The sequence below is a fragment of the Eucyclogobius newberryi genome, unplaced genomic scaffold (genome assembly GCF_026437365.1).
Source record: "Eucyclogobius newberryi isolate DKJ021-1_F unplaced genomic scaffold, fEucNew1.0.hap1 SCAF_19, whole genome shotgun sequence".
Classification (NCBI taxonomy): domain Eukaryota; kingdom Metazoa; phylum Chordata; class Actinopteri; order Gobiiformes; family Gobiidae; genus Eucyclogobius; species Eucyclogobius newberryi.
In genome coordinates this window covers 3,319,556-3,333,508 of record NW_027315823.1, presented here as the reverse complement: position 1 = coordinate 3,333,508, position 13,953 = coordinate 3,319,556, and the positions used below count along the sequence as shown (strand labels likewise).

The following is a 13,953-nucleotide window of genomic DNA, read 5'->3' as shown; positions in this document are numbered from 1 at the left end:
CTAATCAACTGGAGACAAACACATGGATAAGTCTCTTGATTTTGGTAATGTTTTTTAGATGGTAAAAAGCTGCTGATGTTATTGATTTGATGTGGCTGTTAAAGTTCAAGTCTGAGTCCATTATTACCCCCAGATTTCTCACTTGGTTTGTAGGTTTTAGAGCGAGACTCTGGAGGTGACGCTAACACTTTCTCTTTGTTTCTTTGGGTCAAAGACGATGATTTCAGTCTTGTCTGAGTTCAGCTGGAGAAAGTTGTTCTGCTCCACAAACTGATCTGTTGGATGCAGTGACAGGGTGAATCTACTGGTCCATATTCACCTGTCGACAGTGACACATAGATCTGACTCGTCTGCATCATTGTGATAGGACACATTTTTTTGTCCTTAGTGGTGTTTGCTCTGTTATTCAGTACCACAGCACTGCTCTAGTCCTGGTTCACAGTCTGTGCTCTAGTCCTGCTTCAGAGTCTGTGCTCTAGTCCTGCTTCAGAGTCTGTGCTCTAGTCCTGGTTCAGAGTCTGTGCTCTAGTCCTGGTTCAGAGTCTGTGCTCTAGTCCTGGTTCAGAGTCTGTGCTCTAGTCCTGGTTCAGATGCTGTGCTCTTGCTATGATCTGCTCCAGTTCAAGACAGAGAAATATAGTTTATTTACTTGAATTAAATAATAGATTTCTGGTGAATAATACCATTGCAAGTGGTTATAAACTGTAAACATACAACACAGTTTGTGTCCAGCCCCCAGACAATAACCTCCCAAACTGTGTCCTTCACTACAACTACAACTACTAGTCATTATTACTACTGTATTTCCCGCACTATAAGTCTGTGTGCTTAATATATGGTTTATTTCTGGTTGTGCTTACTGACCTCGTGTGGTACTCGGTGCATAAAGAAGATTTGGATCTATTATATTATCACAAGACGACGCAGACTTTAAACTCTGGGCTAAAGCATCAGTCGACTTCGCTTTCACGAAGGCCGGAATCATCACTGAACGTGACTCGAGATAGATCCGAGGATGCGGGTTCGAGGGATTTGTGGACGAGGGATGAACTGAAAAAGTGAGTGTGTCGTGTTGTATTTTATGTGTTTCTAAGTGAGTTTGTCTGAGAATGGCTGTGAATAATGCTAACGTGTCCTTTAGCGGTAGCAGAGTGTGTTTTGATGTTGAACAACGTTGATCTGAATGAGTTGAATGTGTTTAATAAAGCTCAACTGACTGACTTATCCTTCTGTATTGTTTAGCTTAATGTGCTTTATCGTCCGGTCCTAGTATCCATAGTAGATCATTTGCGCCTTTTCGTGCGCAAAATACAGTGCTAGAAAGCGCTCCCAGTGGCGCTCTGCAGGCCTCACATGTACCTCTCGACGCGCACGGGTGTGAAGAAGCGTATCCGGATGAAGTCCCCGGCCACAGGGGTGAAGGCCCAGAAGAAGTCGTCTCCCTGGTAGGCCTTGTCCAGGGTGAAGTGCTGGTACGTCTTCAGGCTGGAGCTGAGTTCTGCTGCAGGGTTTATGTGGCCTTTGTGCAGGTGCTGCTTCCCAAAGTCCTTGTCCTGGAATATGTAGGAACAGGTGAAACAAAGCTCTGAACCAGGTCTAACTAAACTGAGACTAAACCTGGTCCAAATTGTCCAGTAATGAGCTAAACCAGGAATAAATTTGTACAAAACCAGAACAAAACCAGGACTAAAATAAATATATGCCTGAACCATACTACCTCAAACTAGGTCAAATCAAATCAAATCAATTTATTTTTGTAAGGCCCAAAATCACGACAACAGTTGCCTCTGAGGGCCACAGGGAGAAATGAATCAACAATGTCTGTGGTGGCGATGGACGATGTCCCAGGGTCCTCTGTCCTTAGACCCTCCTCCGTTGGTCCAAACCAACTCTGAACCAGGACTAAACTAAACCGTCATCTAGTGAAGCGCTAAACCAAGAATATTAGTTAGGACATACCAAGAACAAAACCAGGTCTAAACTAGAACTACACCTGAAGCAAACTGGGAGCACGCTCATGCTTGGCCTGGTTTGGTCCTGTTTGGTCCTGGTTTGGGCCTGGTTTGGGCCTGGTTTGGGCCTGGTTTGAGCCTGGTTTGGGCCTGGTTTGGGCCTGGTTTGGGCCTGGTTTGAGCCTGGTTTGGGCCTGGTTTGGGCCTGGTTTGGGCCTGGTTTGGGCCTGGTTTGGGCCTGGTTTGGGCCTGGTTTGCTAATGTTCTGGGTTTGTTCTCATCTCGTCCAGTTTTAGTACCAGCTTCAGTCCTCTTTGTATCCAATTTTTGACGTGGTTTGTGGGAAACTCTGAAGCCACAATAGATCTAAACCAGGATCAAACTGGGTCTAAACCGACTCTGAGCCAGGACCAAACAGCTCCTTAGTGCAGCGGTCAGCGCTGTTGCTTCAGTTTGTATGTTCCCCCCGTTTTCCCTCCCACTAAACACATGTACAATAGGCTCCTCCCCCAAGTGGAAAGAGCTAAACCAGAAATAAGTTAGGACTAAACAGGGACTTAAACCTAGACCTAGACCAGCTCTACACCTGAACTGAGGCTGTGTTCAGACTTGCACAAACACAACATAAGGACTTTAAGTGTGACTCAGCGACTGTCCCTTTGGCACACTCACCCCCCACCCTCCTGTCACCCCCCACCCTCCTGTTCTGTCCGAGAGGCCGCCTCCCATCAAACCTTGTGCCGCTCCGCTGCTACGAGTGTGTTTGTTTATTAGCATCTCTCTTCTCAGTCATTGTTGTACTTGGCGGCCCGAAGCGTGAGCGTGGAGCTACACTGAAGGAACTCACTGCTAGCCTCGCTAAACACACACCGGCTTATCAACCACGCATGCGCAGCCAGAGGAACGTGCAGGTGTGCAGGAGCACGCAGGGAATGATTGACGTGTGGGAGAACTACTCAGCTGTCCACGCCACGAGGAAATGAGACTCTGATTGGTCGCCAAAAATCCTCTATTCAACCTTTAAAGACATGGAACTAAACTTGGATAAGAGCTGAACCAGGGCTAAAACCAGACCAAATTAAGGCAACATCCTAAACTAAACCAGGAATAAATTGGGACTAAAGCAGGACTAAATACGGTCAGGATTAACCCTGGACTAAATCACAATGCATACCTTGAGCTTCTGTATCTTTCCGGCCAGGGAGGAGTGAACTCCCACGTGTTGGAACAGAGAAGGCTTGAAGCGGATCCTCAGGTTGGCCTTCTGCCTGTCGCAGTGTTTCTGAGGAACACAACATGAACATGGACTATTATCATCTATCATAAAGTCTGCACTTCTGCACATGAACACAAGAGGAGTGAGTCCATCGGGGAGAGGGATGAGGGTGGGACGAACGTAACTACGGTTCTATGACCGCCAGAGGTCTCTGTCCCTCTGAATCCTCGTGTCTTCTCCAGAAGATTCAAGGGACTGAGCTTCTGGTGCCACGTGACTAAATAGGTTCGCAGGGGTCACCGGAAGGTCACTATGTGAGTTTGTTGTTATTAATTCTCGACTCGCGCCTGCGCAAAGAGTGATCATCTGGCCTCATAGAACCGTAGTTACGTTTGTAACTATTGTTGTATGTCAAAACAAACATGTAGAGTTTGTGTGATAATTGGAGTGTGTTATGAATGAATGGGCTTCTCTAAAAACACAATATAAAAGACTAAACTGTGGAGGCTAAACTCAGAGGCAGGAATGAGCCAAAAAGTACTTCCCGTCATGGATGTTATGAGATGAATAAATATCATACAGTATGTGAGTAGTGTGTGTAGTGTGGAGTACTCACAGCGTCCTTCTCAGGGTTGCACACTTTGACCCACATGATGTGATCTAAGAGCCAATCAATGGGTTTGTCTTTGTAGAACATCAGCATGAACTCCACAATCATAGGAAGGTCCTCCGACTTAAACATCTTACCTGTGAGAGAAGAGACCGTTACAGAGCCACACCTGGAGCTGACACTCTTCTTCTCTGACCCTCTCCTCTGCTCCTCTGACCCTCTCCTCTGCTCCTCTGACCCTCTCCTCTGTTAAACCTGGATCAGATGTCCAGTTGGTGGTCACTGACCGATGAAGCCGAGTTGAGAGAACTCCAGGATCATCCACTCCTCTGACGGCTGCTGCAGAGCAAAGTTCTTCATCGTCGTGAAGTAATTTGGACGAGCTACGATGTCATCTTCTAACTGTGGACAAACATAAACCAGCGTAAACCAGGAGCAAACACTAAAGGACTAAACCAGGAGCAAACACTAAAGGACTAAACCAGGACTAAACCAGGAGCAAACACTAAAGGACTAAACCAGGACTAAACCAGGAGCAAACACTAAAGGACTAAACCAGGACTGAACCAGGAGCAAACACTAAAGGACTAAACCAGGACTAAACCAGGAGCAAACACTAAAGGAGTAAACCAGGACTAAACCAGGAGCAAACACTAAAGGAGTAAACCAGGACTAAACCAGGAGCAAACACTAAAGGAGTAAACCAGGACTAAACCAGGAGCAAACACTAAAGGACTAAACCAGGAGCAAACACTAAAGGACTAAACCAGGACTAAACCAGGACTAAACCAGGACTGAACACTAAAGGACTAAACCAGGAGCAAACACTAAAGGACTAAACCAGGACTAAACCAGGAGTAAACACTAAAGGACTAAACCAGGAGTAACCACTAAAGGACTAAACCAGGAGCAAACACTAAAGGACTAAACCAGGACTAAACCAGGACTAAACCAGGACTGAACACTAAAGGACTAAACCAGGAGCAAACACTAAAGGACTAAACACTAAAGGACTAAACCAGGAGCAAACACTAAAGGACTAAACCAGGAGCAAACACTAAAGGACTAAACCAAGACTAAACCAGGACTGAACACTAAAGGACTAAACCAGGACTGAACCAGGAATAAACCAGGAATAAACCAGGACTAAACCAGGACTAAACCAGGACTAAACCAGGACTAAACCAGGAGTAAATACTAAAGGACAAAACCAGGACAAAACCAGGACTAAACCAGGGTCTAGAACAGGACTGGTCCAGAGCTAAACCAGGGTCTGTTACAAAACCGGACCTGAGCTAAACCAGGGTCTAGACCAGGACTGGACCAGAGCTAAACCAGGGTCTAGACCAGGACTGGACCTGAGCTAAACCAGGGTCTAGACCAGGACTGGACCAGAGCTAAACCAGGGTCTAGACCAGGACTGGACCAGAGCTAAACCAGGGTCTAGAACAGGACCGGACCTGAGCTAAACCAGGGTCTAGAACAGGACTGGACCAGAGCTAAACCAGGGTCTAGAACAGGACTGGACCAGAGCTAAACCAGGGTCTAGTTACTGGACTGGACCAGAGCTAAACCAGGGTCTAGTTACTGGACTGGACCAGAACTAAACCAGGGTCTTGACCAGGACTGGACCAGAGCTAAACCAGGGTCTAGAACAGGACTGGACCAGAGCTAAACCAGGGTCTAGAACAGGACCGGACCAGAGCTAAACCAGGGTCTAGACCAGGACTGGACCAGAGCTAAACCAGGGTCTAGTACAGGACTGGACCAGAGCTAAACCAGGGTCTAGTACAGGACTGGACCAGAACTAAACCAGGGTCTAGACCAGGACTGGACCAGAGCTAAACCAGGGTCTAGAACAGGACTGGACCTGAGCTAAACCAGGGTCTAGAACAGGACTGGACCTGAGCTAAACCAGGGTCTAGAACAGGACTGGACCAGAGCTAAACCAGGGTCTAGAACAGGACTGGACCAGAGCTAAACCAGAGTCTAGAACAGGGCCGGACCTGAGCTAAACCAGGGTCTAGACCAGGACTGGACCAGAGCTAAACCAGGGTCTAGACAGGATTGGACCAGAGCTAAACCAGGGTCTAGAACAGGACCGGACCTGAGCTAAACCAGGGTCTAGACCAGGACCAGACCTGAGCTAAACCAGGGTCTAGTACAGGACTGGACCAGAGCTAAACCAGGGTCTAGAACAGGACCGGACCTGAGCTAAACCAGGGTCTAGACCAGGACTGGTCCAGAGCTAAACCAGGGTCTAGTACAGGACTGGACCAGAGCTAAACCAGGGTCTAGACCAGGACTGGACCAGAACTAAACCAGGGTCTAGTACAGGACTGGACCTGAGCAAAACCAGGGTCTAGTACAGGACTGGACCTGAGCAAAACCAGGGTCTAGAACAGGACTGGACCAGAGCTAAACCAGGTTCTAGAACAGGACTGGACCAGAGCTAAACCAGGGTCTAGAACAGGACTGGACCAGAGCTAAACCAGGTTCTAGAACAGGACCGGACCAGAGCTAAACCAGGGTCTAGAACAGGACTGGACCAGAACTAAACCAGGGTCTTGACCAGGACTGGACCAGAGCTAAACCAGGGTCTAGAACAGGACTGGACCAGAGCTAAACCAGGGTCTAGAACAGGACCGGACCAGAGCTAAACCAGGGTCTAGACCAGGACTGGACCAGAGCTAAACCAGGGTCTAGTACAGGACTGGACCAGAGCTAAACCAGGGTCTAGTACAGGACTGGACCAGAACTAAACCAGGGTCTAGACCAGGACTGGACCAGAGCTAAACCAGGGTCTAGACAGGATTGGACCAGAGCTAAACCAGGGTCTAGAACAGGACTGGACCTGAGCTAAACCAGGGTCTAGAACAGGACTGGACCAGAGCTAAACCAGGGTCTAGAACAGGACTGGACCAGAGCTAAACCAGGGTCTAGAACAGGACTGGACCAGAGCTAAACCAGAGTCTAGAACAGGGCCGGACCTGAGCTAAACCAGGGTCTAGACCAGGACTGGACCAGAGCTAAACCAGGGTCTAGAACAGGATTGGACCAGAGCTAAACCAGGGTCTAGAACAGGACCGGACCTGAGCTAAACCAGGGTCTAGACCAGGACCGGACCTGAGCTAAACCAGGGTCTAGTACAGGACTGGACCAGAGCTAAACCAGGGTCTAGAACAGGACCGGACCTGAGCTAAACCAGGGTCTAGACCAGGACCAGACCTGAGCTAAACCAGGGTCTAGTACAGGACTGGACCAGAGCTAAACCAGGGTCTAGAACAGGACCGGACCTGAGCTAAACCAGGGTCTAGACCAGGACTGGTCCAGAGCTAAACCAGGGTCTAGTACAGGACTGGACCAGAGCTAAACCAGGGTCTAGACCAGGACTGGACCAGAACTAAACCAGGGTCTAGTACAGGACTGGACCTGAGCAAAACCAGGGTCTAGTACAGGACTGGACCAGAGCTAAACCAGGTTCTAGAACAGGACTGGACCAGAGCTAAACCAGGGTCTAGAACAGGACCGGACCTGAGCTAAACCAGGGTCTAGAACAGGACTGGACCAGAGCTAAACCAGGGTCTAGAACAGGACTGGACCAGAGCTAAACCAGGGTCTAGACCAGGACTGGACCAGAGCTAAACCAGGGTCTAGTACAGGACTGGACCAGAACTAAACCAGGGTCTTGACCAGGACTGGACCAGAGCTAAACCAGGGTCTAGAACAGGACTGGACCAGAGCTAAATCAGGGTCTAGAACAGGACTGGACCAGAGCTAAACCAGGGTCTAGAACAGGACTGGACCAGAGCTAAACCAGGGTCTAGAACAGGACTGGACCTGAGCTAAACCAGGGTCTAGACCAGGACTGGACCAGAGCTAAACCAGGGTCTAGTACAGGACTGGACTAGAGCTAAACCAGGGTCTAGAACAGGACCGGACCTGAGCTAAACCAGGGTCTAGACCAGGACCAGACCTGAGCTAAACCAGGGTCTAGTACAGGACTGGACCAGAGCTAAACCAGGGTCTAGACCAGGACTGGACCAGAACTAAACCAGGATCTAGTACAGGACTGGACCTGAGCAAAACCAGGGTCTAGTACAGGACTGGACCAGAGCTAAACCAGGGTCTAGAACAGGACTGGACCAGAGCTAAACCAGGGTCTAGAACAGGACTGGACCAGAGCTAAACCAGGGTCTAGTACAGGACTGGACCTGAGCAAAACCAGGGTCTAGTTCAGGACTGGACCAGAGCTAAACCAGGGTCTAGAACAGGACTGGACCAGAGCTAAACCAGGGTCTAGAACAGGACTGGACCTGAGCTAAACCAGGGTCTAGACCAGGACTGGACCAGAGATAAACCAGGGTCTAGAACAGGACCGGACCTGAGCTAAACCAGGGTCTAGAACAGGACTGGACCAGAGCTAAACCAGGGTCTAGAACTGGACTGGACCAGAGCTAAACCAGGGTCTAGACCAGGACTGGACCAGAGCTAAACCAGGGTCTAGTACAGGACTGGACCAGAACTAAACCAGGGTCTTGACCAGGACTGGACCAGAGCTAAACCAGGGTCTAGAACAGGACTGGACCAGAGCTAAACCAGGGTCTAGAACAGGACCGGACCAGAGCTAAACCAGGGTCTAGACCAGGACTGGACCAGAGCTAAACCAGGGTCTAGTACAGGACTGGACCAGAGCTAAACCAGGGTCTAGTACAGGACTGGACCAGAACTAAACCAGGGTCTAGAACAGGACTGGACCTGAGCTAAACCAGGGTCTAGAACAGGACTGGACCTGAGCTAAACCAGGGTCTAGAACAAGACTGGACCAGAGCTAAACCAGGGTCTAGAACAGGACTGGACCAGAGCTAAACCAGGGTCTAGAACAGGACCGGACCTGAGCTAAACCAGGGTCTAGACCTGGACCGGACCTGAGCTAAACCAGGGTCTAGTACAGGACCGGACCTGAGCTAAACCAGGGTCTAGACCAGGACTGGTCCAGAGCTAAACCAGGGTCTAGTACAGGACTGGACCAGAGCTAAACCAGAGTCTAGACCAGGACTGGACCAGAACTAAACCAGGGTCTAGACCAGGACTGGACCAGAGCTAAACCAGGGTCTAGACCAGGACTGGACCAGAGCTAAACCAGGGTCTAGACCAGGACTGGACCAGAGCTAAACCAGGGTCTAGTACAGGACTGGACCAGAGCTAAACCAGGGTCTAGACCAGGACTGGACCAGAGCTAAACCAGGGTCTAGACCAGGACTGGACCAGAGCTAAACCAGGGTCTAGAACAGGACTGGACCAGAGCTAAACCAGGGTCTAGAACAGGACTGGACCAGAGCTAAACCAGGGTCTAGACCAGGACTGGACCAGAGCTAAACCAGGGTCTAGAACAGGACTGGACCAGAGCTAAACCAGGGTCTAGTACAGGACTGGACCAGAACTAAGCCAGGGTCTAGACCAGGACTGGACCAGAGCTAAACCAGGGTCTAGACCAGGACTGGACCAGAGCTAAACCAGGGTCTAGACCAGGACTGGACCAGAGCTAAACCAGGGTCTAGAACAGGACTGGACCAGAGCTAAACCAGGGTCTAGACCAGGACTGGACCAGAGCTAAACCAGGGTCTAGACCAGGACTGGACCAGAGCTAAACCAGGGTCTAGACCAGGACTGGACTAGAGCTAAACCAGGGTCTAGACCAGGACTGGACCAGAGCTAAACCAGGGTCTAATGTAGAAATCACATTGTGTAAATGTGTGTAATATGTGAATATGAACTTTACACGTTCATGAACAATACAGTTTTGTACAGGACAAATTTACCAATGTTTTGCAACTTGTATTTTATGGATTGTTTTATTAGTGTAAAGCTAAACTGGTGTGTCATGTGTACTATGTGTACTCCTTATGTTTGTGTAAATACTTGATGAGACGTGTGTTTATGTGAATGTGTTTGGCTCAGAATTGGGACTGAAATGATCTTATTGGTGAACGTGTTTTGTTTGCGCTGTATTATTTACTGGAAATGAGCTAATTAGCTACAATCTACAATCTTTACATTGTCTCTTCAAATACAGACTAGACTAAACATAACCTTTTTGAGAAGGGAATTACTACTACTACATACAACAGACTGTGTTTTGTGACTGACGTGACCTCTGACCTGGACGTAGTAGGTTCCTTTGGACTGCGCGTACAGCATGAGGAAGCAGTAGTCCAGGTTCTGCTTGGTCCTCCATCTGGACAAATGTAAATGTTATGAAACTAGGGCTTTTTCTCTTTTTGGTTCATAAACTCGTCAAACATAATATTTATTGTACATCGAGACATTTTAAATACATTATCAAGCAAATAAAGGTTGAAATACGGTGAATGAAGGCTTCAGATAGAAAATATGTATGAATATTTAAGAATTATTTATGAACTTCTTTATTTAATAATACCACCACTGCCTTTGTTTCAAATGTTTTATGCCCCGGGTTTTGAGCCTGTTTAGTCTAGATAACAATGATCATGATTCAAGTTTGACTGATTATTTCTTACAGAAGACGAGCCATTATTAGTTCATTAATCATTAGCAAATGTGCAGAAATTTTGGAGCGGCTCATTTCTATTAGTGACAAAAGCATGAACTGCCTATATTATATTCTGCATATATATATATATATATATATATATATATATATACATACATACATGCAGTATATATATGTATATATATTTATATATGCAACTGCACAATTGCTGTGTTTCAGATGACATCGCAACATTCTCTTGGTATGGTATTATTTTTTTTATTTCTTTATATATATATATACACACACACACACACAATTATTTCATGGTAGTGTCAGCAGATGGCGCTGTTCCCCACATAAAGGCTGCAGCTGCTCATATCTGTAAAACCCTGGGGCCTCGGACTCTCCAACAAAGACTGACTTCTTTAAACACCCACATGACTCTCGCATGGTCACAGACTTAATCCAGGCTTAAAACACGAGGTCACAGGTCAAGGGTCACTGCAGGTCAAACTCTTTACTTTCACTTTGAGCAAAAATCTACACACTTTATTTGATATTGTTTGACAATACAATTTTAAAATTTATTTCCAAAATAGAATATTAACCCTGCGACGAGCTGGCCCATGCCTAGGGGCAGGGTGTACCCCGCCTAAGGCCCAAAGTCACTGGGACGGGCTCTAGTCACCCACGACCTCAAACAGGAACAAGCAGTGGAAGATGAATATAAATGAATATATGAATAGAATATAAACCAACAATGTATTTGAGCCGTATACTTCAAAACAAGTAGATGGTGTTTTCACAAAAACCCCACAGTTCAGTTTTACATGTCACGTGCCCAGAGAGCTCTTATTGTTGACGAGGCACGTTTAACCACTGTGCCACTTTGAGCCTGGTGTACTGGGGTGTGATGGTGAATAAGTTCACCAACCTGACCCTCTCTTTGGGGTCTCCGAAGGACTCCCTCAGTTTGGAAAAGTCTGGGTAGAAGTGAACGGAGGGCGACACCACCTCCAGCAGCCCGGCCTGGATCTCTGCTGGGAAACTGCAACGCAACATGTGAGATGGATTTGTAAAGAAGAAAATCTAACCAAAAATAAAGGCATAATTGTTTCCAATTAAAAACAAACAACAAATGTGTATATAGGTAGTATTTAGAACTAGAGTCATGTCATATCTGGTAATGTTCCTACATTTCAGAGTTAATTTTTTGGTCTTGTCCAAACCAGCACTTAATTAGGATTACTGGACTTTCCTCAGTGAAACCATCAGTGCACTTTATAATCCGGAGCGCTTAATATATGGATTAATTCTGGTTGTGTTAACTGACCTCGAAGTGATTTTGTGTGGTACATGGTGTATAAAGAAGACTCGGGACACGAGAGACTCAGAAGCACTTCTAGAAGCACATTTACAGTACTCCAGAACCAGAAGTCCCAACAACATGAATGCAAAGCATTCTGGGAACAGTAGTCTATCGCTACACGCAGCGCTCGCGGTGCTCTGTCAAAATGTAAACTACATTATACGTCAGGAACAACGCGGACACCTAAATAAAGGACCCCAAGATGGCTCCTGCCAAGAGACAATGAATCTATTATATTATTGGAACAACTGCCCGAGCTTTCACGAAGGCCGGAACCATCAGAAGGTTCCAGTGACTCTGATAATGACCAGATGGATCCAGGATGTGGGATGTACAGCATCCAGCCCAACTCTTAAACTCAGACACTGAAGATGAAGAATTTGAGGGATTTGTGGATGAAGAAAGAACTGAAAAAGTGTGTCGTGTTGTATTTTATGAGTTATAATTGAGCAAGTCTGAGAGTTGTTGTGAATCATTAAGGTTTGAACAACGTTGATCTGAAAGACTTGAACGCGTTTAATAAAGTTCAACTGACTGAGATATCTGTCTGTTTTGTTTTTTATTAATGCGCTTTATAATCCGGTGCGCCTTTTCGTGCGGAATATACGGTAAGTACCATGTGAAAACAAGACCATAACTAAACGTGGATTTTTGATCAAACCAGGATTAAACCTGGACAACACCAGACAAAACCAGGAGTAAAACAGGGCTAAACCAGTCTAGGACCAAACCAGGATTAAACCTGGACAACACCAGACAAAACCAGGAGTAAAACAGGGCTAAACCAGTCTAGGACCAAACCAGGACTAAAGCAGGACTAAAGCAGGACTAAAGCAGGACAAACAAGGACAGGACCAGGAGGGACTCACATGCTCCTTAGGTTTTCGGCCACAGAGCTGGCATACTGCTGATCTGCCTGCAACACAAACAGATACAAACAACTAGATTTATTCATTGGCATTTATTGTATGCATTTTCTTTTTTACTAGTAATGTAGTGTGGCTATGACTTAATGATAGCCTTCTGACCCTTGACCTTTCATGTAAGTAAATAAATAGACTCGTGGCATTTAGCACATTGAGAACCAGTTTAGTGACTCAGACAGACGCATTCAGAAGATTATTGCTCATGTTCCTGCTCATGATCCCAGTCTGTGGTTGAACGCCATGTGAAAGGTCAGAGCCAGACTAACAATGCCCTGAAGACACAGTGCTAATGTCACTCAGATTGGATGTAGCGTCTGAGCTAACGGATGCTAATGCAAGTGAATATGCTAGCCAATTAAAAAAAGCTATTAATCAAAGCAGGATTAAACTAATTCTAAAGCAAGACTATGCAGGACTAAACCAGGTCTAACTTGGGCCTTCATCAGATCCAAACCATCTAAATCAGGACTAAACCAGGGCCAGGATTAAGCTCAAAACCAGGACCAGACTAAACCTCATGTAAACCAGGTAATGTATTACGTAGTTGTATAAATAAAAAAAGAACTAAACCTGGTCTAAACTAATTTAAAGCTAAAATGTATTTATTTACATATTTTCTCTCTCATCTTTTTTTTTTTTTTTAATAATAAAAGACAGTCAAAGGACCACACAATTCTTATGCTGGGTTAAATGCCATGGAGTATACCAGGACCAGGACAAAACCAGGACTAGACCAGGACCAGGACAAAACCAGGACTAGACCAGGACCAGGACAAAACCAGGACTAGACCAGGACCAGGACAAAACCAGGACTAGACCAGGACCAGGACAAAACCAAGACTACACCAGGACCAGGACAAAACCAGGACTACACCAGGACCAGGACAAAACCAGGACTAGACCAGGACCAGGACAAAACCAGGACTAGACCAGGACCAGGACAAAACCAGGACTAGACCAGGACCAGGACAAAACCAGGACTACACCAGGACCAGCACAAAACCAGGACTACACCAGGACCAGGACAAAACCAGGACTACACCAGGACCAGGACAAAACCAGGACTAGACCAGGACCAGCACAAAACCAGGACTACACTTCCTCTTAATAAACAACTCATTTGATGTTTTTCAGTCAGGTTTTAGACCTCATCACAGCACTGAGACTGCTCTTGTCAAGGTGACAAATGACATCCGCCTGAACACTGACACGGGCAAAGCCTCAGTCTTAATTCTGTTAGATCTGAGTGCTGCTTTTGACACTGTCGATCATGGGATCCTCTTACAGAGACTAGAGGACTGGGTGGGCATCACTGGCACTGCCCTAAACTGGTTAAGGTCGTATCTGGAAGACAGGAAGTACT

General features: G+C 46.7%; 1 protein-coding gene across 1 annotated transcript in view; it reads right to left on the bottom strand.

Moving 5' to 3' along the window:
• Positions 1-13,953, bottom strand: part of mgat4b (alpha-1,3-mannosyl-glycoprotein 4-beta-N-acetylglucosaminyltransferase B) — a 57,853-nt gene that overhangs the window by 9,409 nt on the left and 34,491 nt on the right. The window contains exons 5-11 of the mRNA XM_072451452.1: positions 12,534-12,580; positions 11,230-11,343; positions 9,941-10,016; positions 4,066-4,180; positions 3,785-3,915; positions 3,127-3,234; positions 1,360-1,553 (exon numbers count right to left, since the gene is read on the bottom strand). Coding sequence (XP_072307553.1) covers positions 1,360-1,553; positions 3,127-3,234; positions 3,785-3,915; positions 4,066-4,180; positions 9,941-10,016; positions 11,230-11,343; positions 12,534-12,580 — 785 coding nt within the window. The remainder of the gene's footprint in view (positions 1-1,359; positions 1,554-3,126; positions 3,235-3,784; positions 3,916-4,065; positions 4,181-9,940; positions 10,017-11,229; positions 11,344-12,533; positions 12,581-13,953) is intronic.